We start from the raw sequence: 17,902 nt of genomic DNA, 5'->3' as shown, positions 1-17,902 counted from the left end.
AGCACCCCTCTCCGCCTCTGTCTTTGCCTTTATTCTGTGATGTAAATTGGTCTCCCTAGGTCATTGATGTCCAAATGTGTGTGTGTGTGTGTGTGTGTGTTGTAGTTGGGTGGTTTGGCAGCAGATGCAATTCCATCCTCTCAGTTAAGCTCACAATCAGGTCAAAGTAATGATGCAGTTTTGCATGGCTGTTATGAAACCCTCTTTAGAAAAATGCATGTTTTTTCTATTTATATCACAATCGAAATGTATTCTGTTGAATTAATTTATTTTATTTCCCATTGTTCCCCTCAGGTTTTGACGGCTGCTTTGCCTACGTGAGGTACAACGGCGAGAGCCTGCCATTCACTGGGGAGCACAGCTTGGCCACCATCTCCAAAACCCACCCGTCTGTCAAGATCGGCTGCCGGGGGCCCAACGTGTGCGCCAGCGCCCCCTGCAGGGACGGGCTGATGTGCGTGAGCCAGTGGCACACCTACCAGTGCGTCCCCCCGGGGGAGTGCGCCACCTCGCCCTGCCGGAACGGGGGCAGCTGCGAGCCGGGGCAGCTGGGCGGTTTCTCCTGCTCCTGCCCGGAGTTCTACACGGGACGGACCTGCGAGACCGTGGTGGCCTGCCAGGGGGCGCAGTGCCCCCCGGGCACCGTCTGCAAGATGGCCAACAACGGGGGGTTCCTGTGCGCCCCCGGCCCGGCGGCGGAGGAGGCCACCCTGCCCATCTGGGCCGTCCCGGCCATCGTCGGGAGCTGCGCCTCTGCCCTGGCTCTGGTGGTGCTGGGGCTCATTCTGTGTAACCACTGCAGGGGGCGCCATTCCAAGGCGCCCAAAGAAGAGAAGAAGCCCAAGGAGAAGAAGGAGAAGAAGCAGAAGAAAAAGAAGAAGAAGAAGGGAAGCGAGAACGTGGCCTTCGACGACCCCGACAACATCCCGCCGTACGGGGACGACATGGCGGTGCGGAAGCAGCCGGAAGGGAACCCGAAGCCCGACATCATCGAGCGGGAGAACCCCTACCTGATCTACGATGAGACCGACCTGCCCCACGGCAACGAGACGGTGCCCAGCGCCCCCTGCGCCCCTCCCTGCCCCGGCCCGGAGCCCGACATGGAGCACTACGACATCGACAACGCCAGCAGCATCGCGCCCTCCGACGCCGACATCATCCAGCACTACAAGCAGTTCCGCAGCCACACCCCCAAGTTCTCCATCCAGCGTCACAGCCCGCTGGGCTTCGCCCGCCAGTCGCCCCTCCCCCTAGTGGCCGGCAGCTACACCTACCAGCCCGCCTATGCCCCGGGCCTGAGGGCCACGCCTCTCAGCCACTCCGCCTGCCCCACCCCTAACCCCCTGTCCCGCCACAGCCCCGCCCCCTTCACCAAACCCTCCACCTTCTACCGCAACAGCCCCGCCCGTGAGCTGAACCTGGCCCGCCGCGAGGGCAGCCCGCTGGACCTGCACGGGGAGGCGTGCCAGCCGGGCGTGTTCAGCTACGCCACCCGCCTGGGGCGCCGGAGCAAGAGCCCGCAGACCATGGCGGGGCACGGGTCCAGGCCGGGGAGTCGGCTCAAGCAGCCCATAGAGCAGATCCCCCTGGAGACGGGACCCCCCGTGGGGCTATCCATCGAGGAGGTGGAGCGCCTCAACACGCCCCGCCCGAGAAACCCCAGCATCTGCAGCGCCGACCACGGCCGCTCCTCCTCCGAGGAGGACTGCCGCCGCCCGCTCTCCCGCGTCCGGAACCCGGCGGACGGGATCCCCGCCCCGGAGTCGTCCTCGGAGAGCGACTCGCACGACTCCTTCACCTGCTCCGAGATGGAGTACGACCGGGAGAAGCCCCCGGCTCCCTACAGCTCCCGGGTGCCCAAGCTCTCGCAGGTCAACGAGTCCGACGCCGACGACGAGGAGTACGGCGGCCGCCTCAAGCAGCGGCGCTACTCCAGCCGCCGCGCCGAGGGCGGGCCCGGGCCTGGCTCCGCCCACCAGCACCATCAGCAGGCGCCGACCGCCCCCCAGACGGAGCACCACTACACCCTGCCGCACAGGCTGGGCCAGCAGGCCGGAACCTTCAACTGGGACAACCTGCTCAACTGGGGGCCTGGATTCGGCCACTACGTGGACGTCTTCAAAGACCTGGCCCTGCTGCCCGAGAACGCGGCAGCGGCGGCTAGCGCCAAGGACATCGAGATGAACAGCGGGGACGGCTCGGTCACCATACTCAACGAGGGCGAGGCCGAGCAATACGTATGACGCGCTTCTATTTATGCCGACTGAAACTTTCTTTTATAAAATCGCTGTCTAATTATGTTTTGGTCAAAAAAAAAGACAATATTATAAAAACAATGAACAATGAAGGACGTTGAAACCAGCAGTAAATATTTTGTCATTCTCGCTATTGTTGTTGTTGTTGATGTTGTTGTCGTTGTTGTTATTCAGATAGGACGATCTTAAATGCAGTAAGGTAGAAAACCGACATCGTTCCGCGCGTAGCTTTTTTCACGCGTGCAGCTTTTTCTATGAGAGCTTCCCAGTCAGTCAAGCGCAGGTGTTTTTGGTTAATGGTGTCAGTACCAATGCTTTCGCATACTTTTGTCCGTCAACATGAAATTATTAAAATACATACAAGTGGCCATATATCAGACCAATAATAGGAGCGTATTTCCTTATATTTGATCTTGGCGTTCTACTTGATTAAAACAAAAACAAAACAAATGTATTGCCTTTCCCCTTGCAACGTTTCCCTATGAAATTAGAGAGAAGCAATGTAAGAAACAAAGAAAGTGGTGGCTTTTTTATTATTCATTGTGAACAAAGCATGTGCGTTTGATGCTCTGTACCTGGAACACTGCACAGGCTCACCAGTTGGCCCGCGCTTTCTGTTTTAGCCTGCCAATGTCACGAGGATCCACCATTACCGTTCACACCTCTTGTTCAGGTTCGAAAGGCTGGAGAAGGGTCATCGAGAGCTGAGATGAACAGTCCGCTGCCTTACAGACATTTGAGGATTTTTTTGTGTCATTTTTATGGGGTGGCGGTGGGGGGTGGGGTTCAAATATTTTGTGAATATCACAGCTGCAGTTGCCAGTGAGACTCTAGAGAAGGCCTTGTGAATCATGACTAAACCCCATCATTGCACCCTTCCTACAAAGACTATCAAATCTTGTAAATCTTTTCTCATTGGAAACCCTCCAAGGAGGAGTTGTCAGTGTTTTATTTGTGTCTAAAAAAATATTGAAGAAGGAACAAAAAACTGTACGGTTTGTACTTTTGTACTGTTTATTAACTTAAAATCACTTAAGCTGTGTTTTTATGGATATTTTCATAAAGCTGAAAATAATTTTCTTACTTTCAGGGAAAGTAAGGCAAAGTACTTATTTTTTACTTTTGTTACTTATGTAACACCAGTATTTTCCACTTTTGATAAAACTGTAACATAATGAATGCTTTATACATGTAAAAGCCAATAACAGAATAAAAAAATATTTATTTAATTTCTGCACTTTTCTGTACTTACACTTGTATAATAATAATGATGATGATGATAATAATTAGAGTAGATTATCTCAAAATTCAGGATAAGAAGAAATGTTGTAAATGTTTTATAAATGTTTTATAAACTGAAACGGTGCTGTATTGAACATCTGGCTACGAAGTGCTGTGAATGTGGCTGGTCACAGGACGATTGTGCATCATGACACGGATTCTGAAATACATCACTCACAGCCCCTGGTTACTTCGGTAGCTACACCACAGCTCCCCCGGCATGGCCGCCATACAGGAAAAACCATCTCTCATAGATTATTGGAAAACCAGTTGCAAACCGTACAGACTTAGCATGTATCATTCAAGGTGAAGCAGAGGGTTTCGTGTCTTAAATGGACCCCAAGATTTCTTTTCTGGCGAATGAGGGCGGGTGGGGGGGTTGGGGGGTTCAGCAGCATCTGTACTTGGAAACCAACCCCCTCCCCGCCCCTATATCCAGTTACCATTGGATAGTGTGGGTGGTAAAGTACTTCTGACCCATAGGGACCTGCCGTGCTGTGTCTGGGGTTTATAGAGGGTCCCACGCTGTACTGAGGCAAACCTTTTAAAGAGCTAAATGAGGATCTGGCTGAAACGGAGACCCTCTCGCTCCGGGCCAAAGGCAACACCAGCGAGCCATGGCGACGCTTTAGGTGGCTCTGTGTCTGCTTTTTATCGTTGCCCAGCGACAGTCGGCCAGGAGACGGTAGGTGACCCGATTGAAGCGGAATGAGCAGGATGATTTTGCAGGGTCTAGCAGGACAGGGGCGAAGGGGAGTTTATTGAGTGGGATGGATGGGGGGTGGGAGGGAGCAGGATGGAGCTAATTGGGCCCAAGATTGGGCTGCTGAATGCTTGCGAGCTGGGAGGCATTGTTGAACAGAGCAACTAGCAGGAGACTGCAGTTAGGAGGGCGGGGGGGGGGTTAAGGAGGTGTTGAAGCTCTGCGTCTGTCCCAATACTCAAGAATCATATTCTTAGAGATACAATTAAGTAAAGTTTCAAAAGTCGCTTTTCCACCGCATGGTACCGGCTCAACTCGACTCGACTCTGCTCGACTTTTTTAGTTTTCGATTGGGGAAAAGTTGTGGATGGTACCTGATACCTGGTACTTTTTTTGGGATCACCTCCGTCGAGGTTCCAAGCGAGCTGAGGTGATACCAAAAGGTGACGTGAAAACATTACAGACCACTGATTGATCAGAGAGAATCGTCACTAGAAACTAGCAACCAGAGTCATCTCATCGTCTGAGCTCTGATGTAGGATTTCCCAAACTCTCCTGTTTTTTTCAGCAGTCTTTGGTCTTTCTGCCTTCAGCCTCTTGCGAAACAAAATTTGTCTCCTTGCTGTGACAAACAGCCACATACCGAGAATCGAGAACACCATCCCTTCGATATCCTCCATTGTTCCTGTGTGTGTCGCGTTGAAGATGACGTCACAGCAGTTTCATGCGGCATCGCTATGACGACCAGCTACATTGACGGGGGTACTATCTGCAGTGGAAAACAAAGTACCTGGTACCAAAAGCGAGTCGAGACCAGTAGAATCGAGTCAAGTTGAGCCGGTACCATGCGGTGGAAAGGCAGCTATAGACAGATATAAAATCCACACCCCAGTGACAAATTATTGTTTAAAATTATTCTGCTTCAAATTAGAACTTAAAGGGCCAAAGCTTCAATCTGTAACCTTGAACTGCACTGCGGACACTGCTAGTGAATCTGTTCAAACCTTTCCAGAAGGAGTTTACTCTGGTGTGGTGGGTCACCATAAATATGATTACTAGCAATTCCTCACCTGTAGTAGCAAGATAATCAGCCTTTTTCCAAATGTATCTCTGCATCTTACAGTTTAGGACGGCCAATCTGATTTGTAGACCTGTCCCATCCCATTGTACTGTAAAGCAGTGTCCCCCAGCATTTAGGAACAGGGCAGATCATCTCCTCCATCTGTTGAGAACATAGGCATATATATAAGTGTAGATGGGATGTCCCCAGCGACCTTCAGGAAAGCTTAGTTATCCCCATCAACATTTAAGTGGGATGTTGTGATTAACCAGTTTCACTATTAGCCACACTAAAACATTATGGATTCCAAATAGTAAAAATTTTAGATGCTGTGGTATCTAGTTACAGTATTCAGCATTCCGTTTGACATTACTCAAACATCAAAACTCCTGGCTGGCTGGCTGGCTTGTCTCTTGTTTGTGTGTACCAAAAACAGCGGCTGTGGCTGAAAAAAACAACTAGGGGGTTGTCGAAGAAGGTGGCCGGCCTATCCAAATTAGCAAAAAAATGCAGAGAAACAGTGGCTGCCAAAATACAATGAAACATTTAATTATAAAATGCTTTAGTGTTTTTCCTCTATAGTGTTGCTTAATGAATTACCCCATTCTAAAACCGCGACCTGTGATATTTCTTCAGACTATAATCATACCATCAAAATCTCATGCCATTACATGCCCATTTGAAATAAAGGTAATTGGCTTAGTTCAGTCCTCTATGGTGTGCTCTGTAGTCTCGAATGAAAACCTCTCTCAGTAGAGAGTGAAAAGTAAAAGAACAGATAACGGACGATGGATGGAGAACAAGTAAGTTGGTTACAGGCTAAAAGTGAAACTTTTGTAAATTGAAATTAAAGTTTCAAAGTATCAATATTTCTGTGCAAACAATGAATGGAAAGGAATGGTAATGTTCAGATGCTAATGTTAGCTAGGTGGCCACGCCATTGATTGTTAATGTGCTAGCTGTGTGTCATACACAGTTGTGTTTGTGTGTGTGTGTGTGTGTGTGTGCATGCAGATGAAAATGTACTTGCACTGACAGAGCATTATACTACATTATACATTATACACCAGTATAGCCTGTTCATGTTATAACCAGATCATAAAATTTAATAGATCAACATTTCAAAGTAAAGATTATGATATACAGTACTGTACTGTAGAGCAGAAAGCAAAAACAGACAGAGCAACAGTCATGTGATTAGATAGAGAAAGGTGCTGGAAATTGCATATGCCTGTCTAAGATGCATGGTAATATTATATAACATAAACCTGATGGATTTGATCCCAGTATCATGCCATTCAGATTACATTCCACAACATTTATAATATATCCAAGGCCCCGTGGTGCATTGCTTGAATTGTTGGTGTCTGTCCGATCTGTTACTGTAGTTGTAATGATAGCATCTGTTTTCATAACCTCAACCCCCCCAAACACAGCCCAGCCCACCCATGTGTCCCCACCAAGTTTCAAACCAAACAGATGCCCTTGGTTTGAATTGTGCAGATCATCTCCATCCGTTTGGAACAGTGCAGACCATCCCCACCAGGTTGGAACAGTGTGGATAATCTCCATAAGTTTGGAACAGTACTGATCATATCCATCAGTTTAGAACAGTGCAGATAATCTCCTCCACTAGTCTAGGAGAGTGCAGATCATCCCCATCAGTTTGGAAAAGTGCAGATCATCTCCATCAGGTAGGAACAGTGTGGATAATCTCCATAAATTTGGAACAGTGCTGATCATCTCCATTCATTTGGAACAATGCAGATCATCTCCATCAGTTTAGAACAGTGCAGGTAATCTCCACCACTAGTCCAGGAGAGTGCAGATCATCCCCATCAGTTTGGAAAAGTGCAGATCATCCCCATCAGTTTGGAAAAGTGCAGATCATCTCCATCAGTTTGGAAAAGTGCAGATCATCTCCATCCGTTTTGAAAAGTGCAGATCATCTCCATCTGGTTGGAACTGTGCAGATCATCTCCACCAGTCTTGGAGAGTGCAGATCATCTCCTCCACTAGACTGGGAGACTGCAGGTTGACATTTAAATTATTGTTTTAAATCACATTTGGATGTTTATAATTCTGATTTTGAGGCAAATGGGGACTTGGGGCATGTAATTCTTGTTGTGTTGAAACATACTTAGAATGCTGTGTGCCTTAGAGCAACAGCATAACAGGCTGCTAATGGAAACCATATTAAACTTAAACATGCAAATTTTGTTTTTGCTATGCCTGCAGTCTGTGTTGTGGTGCAGTTATTCGGAGTCTCTCTCTGTCCATGGACTAATGCTTGCTGACCTGTTTACAGTTCAATGTCCAGTGCACTTTGCTTTTGAGCTTACAAAAGGGTGAGTTGCTCTGTGTATCTGGAAAGGAAGCCACTACTGAGAGTCACAGGAAATCTCTAGAACGTCTAAACGTGTGATAAATGGACACGAGGAAACACCCCGTTTGTCCGTTAAGTGCTTACATCTGAAATAACAGAAGATGTGCAAATTATCACCCGGCCATAAGGAGTTAGTAAAGCAGTCTTCCGCAGGGTGACAGCCTCAGGATTTCTCGGCACTGTCTCAGAGTGTCAAGCGCTGCAAGCTTTGGACAGGCAGGAGAGCATCAGAACATGGAAACCTGCAAAATTGGGAACAAATAACAGGCCTTGTGTACCTCTGCTAGTGTTTTTGTATTTTTCGTTTTTCTGTGGAAACACTGATGTTCTCTCGTTTCCTTGTTCCTCATCCCTCGTTCCTCTTCCCTTGTTTAAGAATGGCAAAAACGGCAGCTGCTTTTTTAACAAAAGTGTGGCAACACTGCTTTTCATCCTGCCAACCCCAACCACCCCCCCCCCCCCCCCCAGAAGATGGGCAGAGTTGGTCCAAAACTTCTCTTGTCCGTTCCCCTCTACATCAGACCCCGCAAAGACCCGTGCGCCACATCTGTTTCTCATTCTGTCATGACATACTGCTGGCTCAGTGCTTTTTTGCTTTTTAATTCAAGAGAATGCTGACAGAAGCTCTGCTTAGTTCTATGGTTTGGCAGCGTGTGATACTGTCTTTCCCTGTTGGGGGTGGGGGGTGTGTTGTGTTGAGTTGGGTTTGGGGGCACTGTAGTTACCATTCCATTTTTCTAAAATTCTCTGACTCTCTCTCACTCTCTCTCTCTCTCGCTGAGTTTGAAAATAAAATATTTCTCAGTGCTTCTTTGATGGTTGGTAGAATTCCTCATTTGAAGGTTACAATTAGATTATCTGTTTTATATTAAAAGCTCATACATGGGTTTAATAGGTTAGATTTATAGAAGATTATTAAAACAGAGAATGTTTGAAAAAGATTGTTGCCACATGTAAAAGGCATATAATCAAGGGTTAGTTATATGCACATACTGAATATGTACTGTGTATCTGCACAAGGTTTTCTTTATGTGTCATGTTAATTTGTAAAATGTCTTGGCTATGATTGGCTTGATGTAGTGACATCATGCCTGTGAATATAAATTGCTTTCTGAGGTTGAGCTCCAAAGACTCTGTTTTCATGCAGTTCCAATGGTCATTACTGCCTGTTCCTGAATGCTAATCATGATTCATTCCCACCAGTGGCATACGCAGGAATTCCTTTGGGTGGGGTTGGGGGTTGGGGTGGGAGTTGGGGGGGGGCTGTTGGGATTCTGAACTTGACAAATGAACTTTGGAATGGACAAAATTCTGAATGAGGGGAGGGGGGATTTTTTCCCCAGTTTTCCAGTAATCATCTTCAAACAACTATTTGCAGGTTGGGGCGGATATTTGCAATTCCACATATTTAATCTCTGGTATTTTGGGGGTGGGAATCAACCCAATCCCCCCTCTCTAGCTGCATCTCTGATTTCCATCTCTGATTTTATTATTTGTTCTACATCCCCCCAGGCCTTCCTAACCCTCCCAGCATGGTGCTGTCTCATCTGCATGCTTGCTCTGCTTTTTTGGTGGGATGGGGGGGGGGGGGTGTGGCTGGGGAGTTTACGGATGGACTTTCCATGATTAGCAAAGCAGCTAGTATCATGAACTATGACAACAACAAAAAAGCTTACTTTGTCTGTGCTAGTTAGAGCGATAGATACTCCCTAGTTTGTAGGTGAACAGACTGCGATTGATATTCTCTAGTTTGTAAATAAATTGTGAGTGATAGATACTCTAGTGTGAAGGTAAGTGATTGGTAGATACTCTAGTCTGAAGGTAAATGGTGATTGATAGATACTCTAGTTTGTAGATAAATGGTGAGCAATAGATACTCTAGTTTATAGGTAAATGGTGAGTGATAGATACTCTAGTTTGAAGTAAAATGGTGATTGATAGATACTCTAGTTTGTAGATAAATGGTGAGCGATAGATTCTCTAGTTTTCGGTAAATGGTGAGTGATAGATTCTCTAGTTTTCGGTAAATGGTGAGTGATAGATTCTCTAGTGTGAAGGTAAATAGTGAGCAATGGATACTCTAGTGTGAAGGTAAATAGTGAGCGATAGATACTCTAGTGTGAAGGTTAATGGTGAGCAATAGATACTCTAGTTCGTAGGTAAATGGTGAGTGACAGATACTCTCTAGTTTGTTGGTAGATTTTGATTGATAGATCAAAATCTCTAGTTTGCGAATGTTACTCCCCAGTTCGTGGGAAATGGTGAGCGATAGATACTCTTTAGTCTATAGGTAAATGGTATGCATGGATGGGAAAAATGGCCTGGTCTTGTGTTATTATGGCCTCATAGAAAGTGGTAGAGCTTCCCTCTGGGTGCTGGTCCTCATGTGAACCGGATGGGTCGGAGGGTTGGGGGGAGGGTGGAGGGGGTGGGTTTGGTGGTGTGGCGGTGGGAAACACCCAAAGTTGCCCGTGTCACACACACCGCAGAGAGCGTCGCGGCACGGCGCGCATCACTAGCGGAGACGCCAGTGGAACCCTGCTGATGCCTGGCTGTCTCATGGAAACGCTTACCGGACATGTTTCTGTGGTTAAGCTTCCAGCTTGGCTTATTTATCCCAGGCCATCCCCAACACGAAAGCAGTTCACTAAGAACTGAAACAGCACCCCAAAAATGGGGGAGGAGCACGACTCCTGCATGGACACAAACTGCACCCCAAAAACAAGAGGGGGAGGGGAGGTTTATCCCAAAATATTAGACATTTTTTGTTCCAGAATTTTGTTTGTCTTTGTGGCCGCTCTTCTATATTTATTTCTTGTAAAATAATATAATTTATGTCTGGACTTGAAGTGTTTCAAATATTCTATAAAGGAAACATTAATATGTGCCCTTGAGAACACTTATTAGAAACAGCACTTGGAAAACAACGGGGGGGGGGGGGGGTTGTTGTAGGGTGAGGGGGGCAGGTTCAGTCTAACCACAGTATGCTTTGTCCTCATCCTCAAGCAAGGAATGTAGTGCGTCCTTTGTTTTTTACCCCCATTTTTTCCTCAAAGAGGAGTGGCCGCTAAACTCACAATGCTATGCAAAGAAACAAACAAACAAAAAAGAAAGGCCGAAAGAAATAATGAGAAAGACGCTTGGCTGAAACCTTGAGGACAGAACGTGCTGCGGCTACATTGAACCCAGGCCAGTGGGGGAACAGGATGTTGTTCTCATTATCGGGATGTGTCTGGCACTCAGAGACAGGCACGGTGCAAATGCAGTGCAGGCAAAGGCGAACCCCAAAAACCCAGAGCCCCGGCTTATCTTCGGCACAGCTCGCTCGCACCCGCTCACCCAGGGTGCATCTGACGTATGAGCACAGATAAAATCAAATCCAGGCTCATATCCGTAAATCTCCACACTGCATGGGTGCAGATCTAGGATCAGTTAGCCCTTTTAGCTCGTAAAGGATAAGGTTAGGACACGAACAGGGGAATCTGATCCTAGACCAGGGCCCTTTATTCCTTAGTAGGAGTGCTAGGATAAGTTTGGGTGTTTTGGCACATAATGGATGAGGTTTGTACATGGGTAGAGGCAACCTGACCTCTGATCAGCACTCTCCCTCTGAGGCACATGAATATGGACCCAGATCAGATCAGGGCTCAAATTCATAATGCAAAGGAGTATTCATGAAGTTGGAGTGCTGATCTAGGATCAGATTTAATCTGTCTATATCTTACCTCATCCATTATAAGCATAAAGGCAAGACTGATTCTAGATCAAGGCCTAGTATTTAAAAAGCCATTCAGAGTAGGAACACTTTATGAATACAGACCCTGTTCTAGGATCAGTTTTCTGTTTTATCTCTTGGTGGATAAGGGATGGGTATGGACAGCAGGGCAGTTCTGTGTTTTATCTCTCAGTGGATAAAGGCAGGTTATGGGTACCATGGAAGCTGATCCTAGATCAGTACTCGTACTCTGAGAAGCTTTATGAACACGCGGCGATGATCAGGGCTGCCTGATGCTCGCTGCAGCCCATTGTGCACAGCGAGAAAGCCTGGAGGGGAAACTCTTAAGCAGCACCAGGCTTGTTTCCGTGACATTTTACATGTGTGTGACTGAGAGTGGAAATACAAGAGCTTCCCACCAGCTCATTTATCCCAGCTACTAATAACCTGGGCCCAGAATGTTCCAGAATGCAAATCAGAGCATTAAGTGTAGTAACTGGATGCCGAGAAGATTTACTGGAGACCCCTTCAATTTTTTTAAATTTTAACTCAGCCTCTTATTTAATGTGTGACACATTAACCATTAACGAACCATTACAAACTGTTAAGAGTAAGTGAATAAACTTGGTCATGGCTTTCTGATTTTGCGTTGTGTCTAAAATTTTTATTTTTACACTTGTTTCATAACCTCTTTTGGGAAAAGCATTGGAAATTAGCATAACCTACAAATATTACAAAATGCATTAGAATATTTTTAAAACACTGAATTTATGTCATGTGTCTGTGTGTGTCAGACTCAACATTATAAATATTATATACACAAGTTCAACTACATACTCTCTTGCAAGTGTGTTGTGCTATAGCAAAAGAAAATTCTAAGTAAATAAGTAGCTAAATTTTCAAATAAATAAATAAATAAATACCTGTCTCTCTTTTATGAAAACAAGGTTGCATTGCTTATTTTGGAGGGACATTTTTTAAAAATCAAAACAAAATGGCTTCTCTTTTAGGCAGGAGGAATGCCTAGAGAGACTTGGCAGCTACTAAAAGAAAATTAATTTTCACAATAACATTCATTGGTCGACTGTCCCCCCCCCCCTTCCCCCTCCACCCCCAACCCCCCAACCCCCCAACCCCCAAACCCCCCACCCCCCAACTCCCAGTCACAGGGACACTTCAATCAGGCCTGTAATTCCCCCACCCGAGTTTTCCCATGCCCCGGCTATCTATTCTCAAAGTCTTAATCTTTTCATTCCCTTAGACGGGCTCTCTGCAGCCTCAGTGCTCTTTCATGGGTCTGGTCTTCATGCTAATTGTATCTCAATGCCCCTGTTTCCTCCCACCTACATAATGCACCTAGTTTCCACCTCTCAATCACCGGCCCCGCCATTCAGTGGCCGCTAAGAGAAAACGCCGGCCCGGAACAAAAACTCCTCCTGTCAGCCCCTAGGGCCCTAGCAAAAGGGCTCCCTCCATTTTGTAGAAAAAAATTTAAAAAAAAAGAAAACAATTCTTGTGATTATTGCTTTTCAAAATTTCTTGATTTTTTTTTCCTTTAAAAATGTGTAGTTTTTCAAGGCAGGGGCCAAATGGTCCACACTTCCGAACGTGCCTCCCCAGGTTCGGCGAGCGTTGCGGTCCCAACATTCTCCACAGCGACTTGAAAAAGAACACATATGTAAAATAAACTGTGGAACAGAATGTTTTAGCTGACTGTGGAGCGAGCTGATAAGACTAAGAATAATGGAGGAGGAACTGATGAGGATGCAGACTGTATCGGGCCATACATTTAGTTTATATTTAATTGCTTGGGAAAGACAATAGACTGTGGAGTTCAACTAGGAACAGTGTCATTATGAATAGAGTTACTTCTGAAAATATGTTTCTGTACACCACTGTGCTCAGTTTATTTAATTGAAAAAAATTACATTATTTATTTCAGGTTTAACACTTTTCTAAATTAAAATTGAAACACTATTGTTGTGGCCTTATTTTTTCTTAAGGATTTCTTTAACTGTGAATTATTTCTTAAAAATAAGTGGTGTTGTATCAACAGATCTGATGAAGTAACCTTAAAAAACATAACATTTTAACAATAAAGTGCCTCTCCAATGTAGTTAACATTATCTAGTACAAGGATGGTGCGCAAGAACTTTTTAATCAAAAGGAAGTAGGAGCAAAGGTTATAAAAATCATAGCTCAGAACTGAATGAAGATGGCTCTTTGGCAGGTTAATTGCTTCTCCCTCGCACAGAAAGAACACATAAATTGTGCTAATTGTGTCTGTGCAGACCCCAAAATCCCAAATTAGCTGCCTTTTCTTCTGCTGAGAGAACTCAGTAGCTTGGAGCTAGGAGCCTGTGTACATGCACCATTAACATCTATTGAACTGCAGACTCTTTGAACTTATGGGGGGGATATATTAATGCAAATAGGCAAAATAACATATCTGAGAAAACATCATCAACCATTCAAATGTGCCCAATTATTAGACCATAAATAAAAGTCTAATTAACCCAAATTGCTTCCATATCTTGTGCTATTTTTGCATTCCGTTGAATATTTCGCGATGTGCTCTGTAAAGAAGTGAACCCTCCATCCAATGTTTTCTTGAGTTATGATGCAAATGCCTAATTTCACTGTAAAATTGGAGCAGTAATTTAAATTGTCGGTAAATATTGACTTTTTCATGCAGTAGTCCCGTCTGTTTTTGTTTAATGTGGTACACACTGTAGTCCATGATATCTCAGTTGTAAAACCCAGATGACTTGTGCTGTAGCATGCTGATTAATTATGAGAGTCCTGTTGGAGATTAATATCATTTTTATGTTTGTGTGTGCATGTGTCTACGTGCCTGCGTGCCTGTGTGTTTGTATGAGCATGTGTCTACGTGCATTGTGTGCCTGTGTGAGTGTACGTGTGTGTGTGTGTGTGTTTGATGACATTTATCAGGGAATACTCCAGTTTTTGTGTGTTTGTTTTCTTTTCTATGCTTTGAAAATGGATGTACACATAACTGCAAGATTATAAATTGTGCAGTGTTTGAACACCATAATGCACATTCAATTGAGCACACTGTAAGACAAATCAATTCCCCTTTAGTGTAAGCCAATCTCTGTACGGATTTCCATTAAATACGTGCGGTGTAATGCAATGGAACGTCTGTAAATCGTACTGACTGTGCCTGCTGCATAATGAGCACACATTAAGCCAAAAGAGTGAGGACTGTAGTCTGCATTTCATCATGGAAGTGTGCCCCCTCTGGTCAGTCTTTCCACTGCGGTCTGACTGTACCAGCTGCATAATGGGTACAGGACTCAGTAAGTGTTGCATGAAACCGCACAGGGACAGGCGATTCAGAGGACATGCGTGCTTGCCTGAGCTCCCAGAATTCACCGGCTGATATTGCCATAATGGGATGGGAATTTTGGGCATTCAAAATTTTGAAATGTAAAAAAGAAACCACGAAAGAACACCTGTTTAAACTTTGACTGCACGTTGACTGCTCAAACTCACTTTTGAAAAGATTCATTATTAAATACTTTTTAATAACTTTTAAACTTTTAAATTTATCAGAAACCCAATGATGAATTAGTTTCTTAACTCGGAGCTTCTATTCACCGAACAGCCACTTTCCTTGGGTACAGGAAGAGGGGAAGCACATTGCCTTTATTCTCCTCCACAAACAAGAGATGCCTCGTTTTTTTGGATAACACACCACCATTGAAAACATACCCGCCAATTTAGAGAGCATACGCTGCAGGCCAATCCTGCAGTCCTCCACAGCTGATCCCTCTCTCTCTCACGAGCGGTATGTATGGGATATATGAACGGCTGGGCTTTTTGAACCTACTGTTCAGAAAGAGAGAGAGAGAAAAAAACCCTCATTGCTGCTGCTCCCGAGCGGCAGGAGTGGCTTTCCCTTTCAGAATTCTATCTGGCTCCGATGATGAAGAAAAGGCCACAAGAATTTAAAAAAAAAAGCATCCGATAATTTTCCTACCATTCTCCACTGAGCTCAGCCATCACTTTTCCCGATAGGAAAATCTCTGGTTCCTGCATCACAGTGTGAGGTGGCATTCCCACTCTTAAGAAAGGGAAAAATAATTTTTTAGAATGATTCTTCACAAAAATGATTTATAATCACTATACTCTACATACAGTAGGATAGTATAAAGTATCATAGTATGAAGTAATGTCTGCTAACAGCAGCTTGAATTACTGCTCTCAGTTGCTTCACTTGGTTTATTTTTTTTTAGCATATTCAGTTCCTATTTTTTAATCATGCGTTCAGATGCGTTAAATAGGCTCCTGGTCAGGTGAAACATTTCTGCAGTTTTCCCTAATCCCATAAATGACACGGATACTGTTTTCCAGAAATGGACATGTGCAATTGATTGGGGAGAATTAAACTGCGGCATGAGGAATCTGGGACGTGGTCTCTCCCAGAATCCTCCTCCTGGACTCACCCCTGCAGGGAACATCCAAAAGCCGACACATAAAAAAACCCTGTAAACATGTTGGAAATATGATGCGATATTTGATTGTCTTCAGAGGACATCTGAAAGGATTTGACACGGGCATGTAAACACAGGTCCATTTCATCATCCGTGGAAGTTCTGCTTGGCCCAGGATGACCACGGCAACTAGTGTTTGCTGTCCTTGGGAAGCGCCCAGTGAATATGTTTTTAATATCAATGGAGACAACTTTACTAAAGGTTCACATGCACTCACTCACACACACACCATGCATGCACATATGCAAGCAGACATGGATGCAAGTACACAGACGCATGCCAATGCACAGCTGCACACGTGCCTACACAGAGACACACGGGAACAACATTGATACACATGCATATAAACACACAGGTACACACGCATGCATATATGCACATACATGTGAATGTACATACAAACACACATACATAAGCATGTACACACGCACACACACGCACACATACTGTACACACACACACACACACATAAAATGGCTTCCTTTCAAATGAAAGATGGGAGATTACTCTATCAAAGCAGTATGATCTATGCCATAATTGCAAGAAATTTAAGTTCAAATGTTCAGTTTACGGAGCTTTGATATCAGCTACCACATCAATAATCATTAAATTACCGTACCTTTATTTGGCAAACACTTTTATCCAAAGCAACATACAATAAGTGCATACCCAATGTCATTGTAACAAATACAATCACATGTCAGATCAAGTACTATCCAATCACAAAGCAGCAGTTATCCATAGCCATGAACATCAAGTCTAGTTCACACAGTAAAGCTATGACTAAGTCCCAAAGCTGTCAGTAAAGCTGTGGCTAAGTTGTCAGCTATAAGTGAGGTACAATTACAAGTGACACGATAAATGGACTACAACAAGATCAAGATAAAAGTTCTACTTGAAAGTACTTCTTGATTGGTGGACAGATCTGCAAGCAAATGTAGTGTGAATGTTAGTCAAGGTAATGTCAGCCAGGGATTTAGCCGACTTAATTTTAGCAAGCTGAAAAGCCTATCAGACTTTTTATATTTAGGTTTGCATAACCATGGCCATATAAATGTAATTCTTAATAAATAAAAATATTAAAATTACCATTGATATATAAAAAAATAACTAAATGCTGGAGCTTCTGGATAGGGTATGGATATTCCTCAGTGTCTCGTATTAAGTTTTATGAGGCCAAATCTTGGAGGTCTTTGGCACACCTGACTGTACCAATTAGCAGCTCAACAAGATCACTAGCTGTTGAATGAGGTGCGCTTTGTTAGGGTTGGAGTGAAAACCTGCAGGAGGATAGATTGCCAGGAATGGGGTTAGCTACCACTACTCAATGGAGACACAGAAGAGTCTTTTGTCTGGGAGTGTAACCAGTAGTAAATGACAGACTTTGCCCTCATAATACTTCTCATTGGTCTCATGGTGCTGTTTGATTCTGACTGAATTATGCAACTCCGCATGAACTGCTTACCCTGGTCGCATGAGAAAGCAGTTCAGGTTTAGTGGTCTGTAATGGGTGAAATGACAAGGGGAAATTCATCAAATCCCATCTGGGGACATTAAAATATAATTATCTTCAACTGTCGAATATGGCCACGAAACCTTTGCACATATTTATTTCATAATGATTCACATTTTTGTAATTTGCACTTACTGCTTAAGATTAGTCCCATAATTTGAAAGTCATTTGGGAGTTGGTATTCAGCGTATGCCTGTGGTACACATTAAACACTTGCAGCTTGGGTATTTATTAAGTTTATTGGCTCCAGTTATTGCCACAATGACACTTTTGTACTGTGTCACTGTAATGTAATAATGGCTTGATATCATAATTAGCCATTTGTCTGGCCAGGTTCTGGATCCTGTCCTAGACTCCTTGCCAGAAGAGTGCATCTTTAGCTTTAGCACACCACTGGATGCCTCATGAGGGACTGATTCTGAGGGCCACCCTTGTTCAGTGCATATGTTTGCCTTTGTTCAAACATTAGTCA

General features: G+C 44.6%; 1 protein-coding gene across 1 annotated transcript in view; it reads left to right on the top strand.

Moving 5' to 3' along the window:
* fat4 (FAT atypical cadherin 4) overlaps nt 1-3,484 on the top strand; it is a 111,080-nt gene extending 107,596 nt beyond the window's left edge. Inside the window, exon 18 of the mRNA XM_064343990.1 lies at nt 295-3,484. Within this exon, the coding sequence (XP_064200060.1) occupies nt 295-2,243 (1,949 nt within the window). The 3' untranslated portion in view covers nt 2,244-3,484. The remainder of the gene's footprint in view (nt 1-294) is intronic.
* The last annotated feature ends 14,418 nt before the right edge of the window (nt 3,485-17,902 follow it).

This window comes from Anguilla rostrata, chromosome 7 (genome assembly GCF_018555375.3).
Source record: "Anguilla rostrata isolate EN2019 chromosome 7, ASM1855537v3, whole genome shotgun sequence".
Lineage (NCBI taxonomy): Eukaryota > Metazoa > Chordata > Actinopteri > Anguilliformes > Anguillidae > Anguilla > Anguilla rostrata.
Note: the sequence above shows the minus strand (reverse complement) of the source record. Positions and strands in the feature narration are given on the sequence as shown.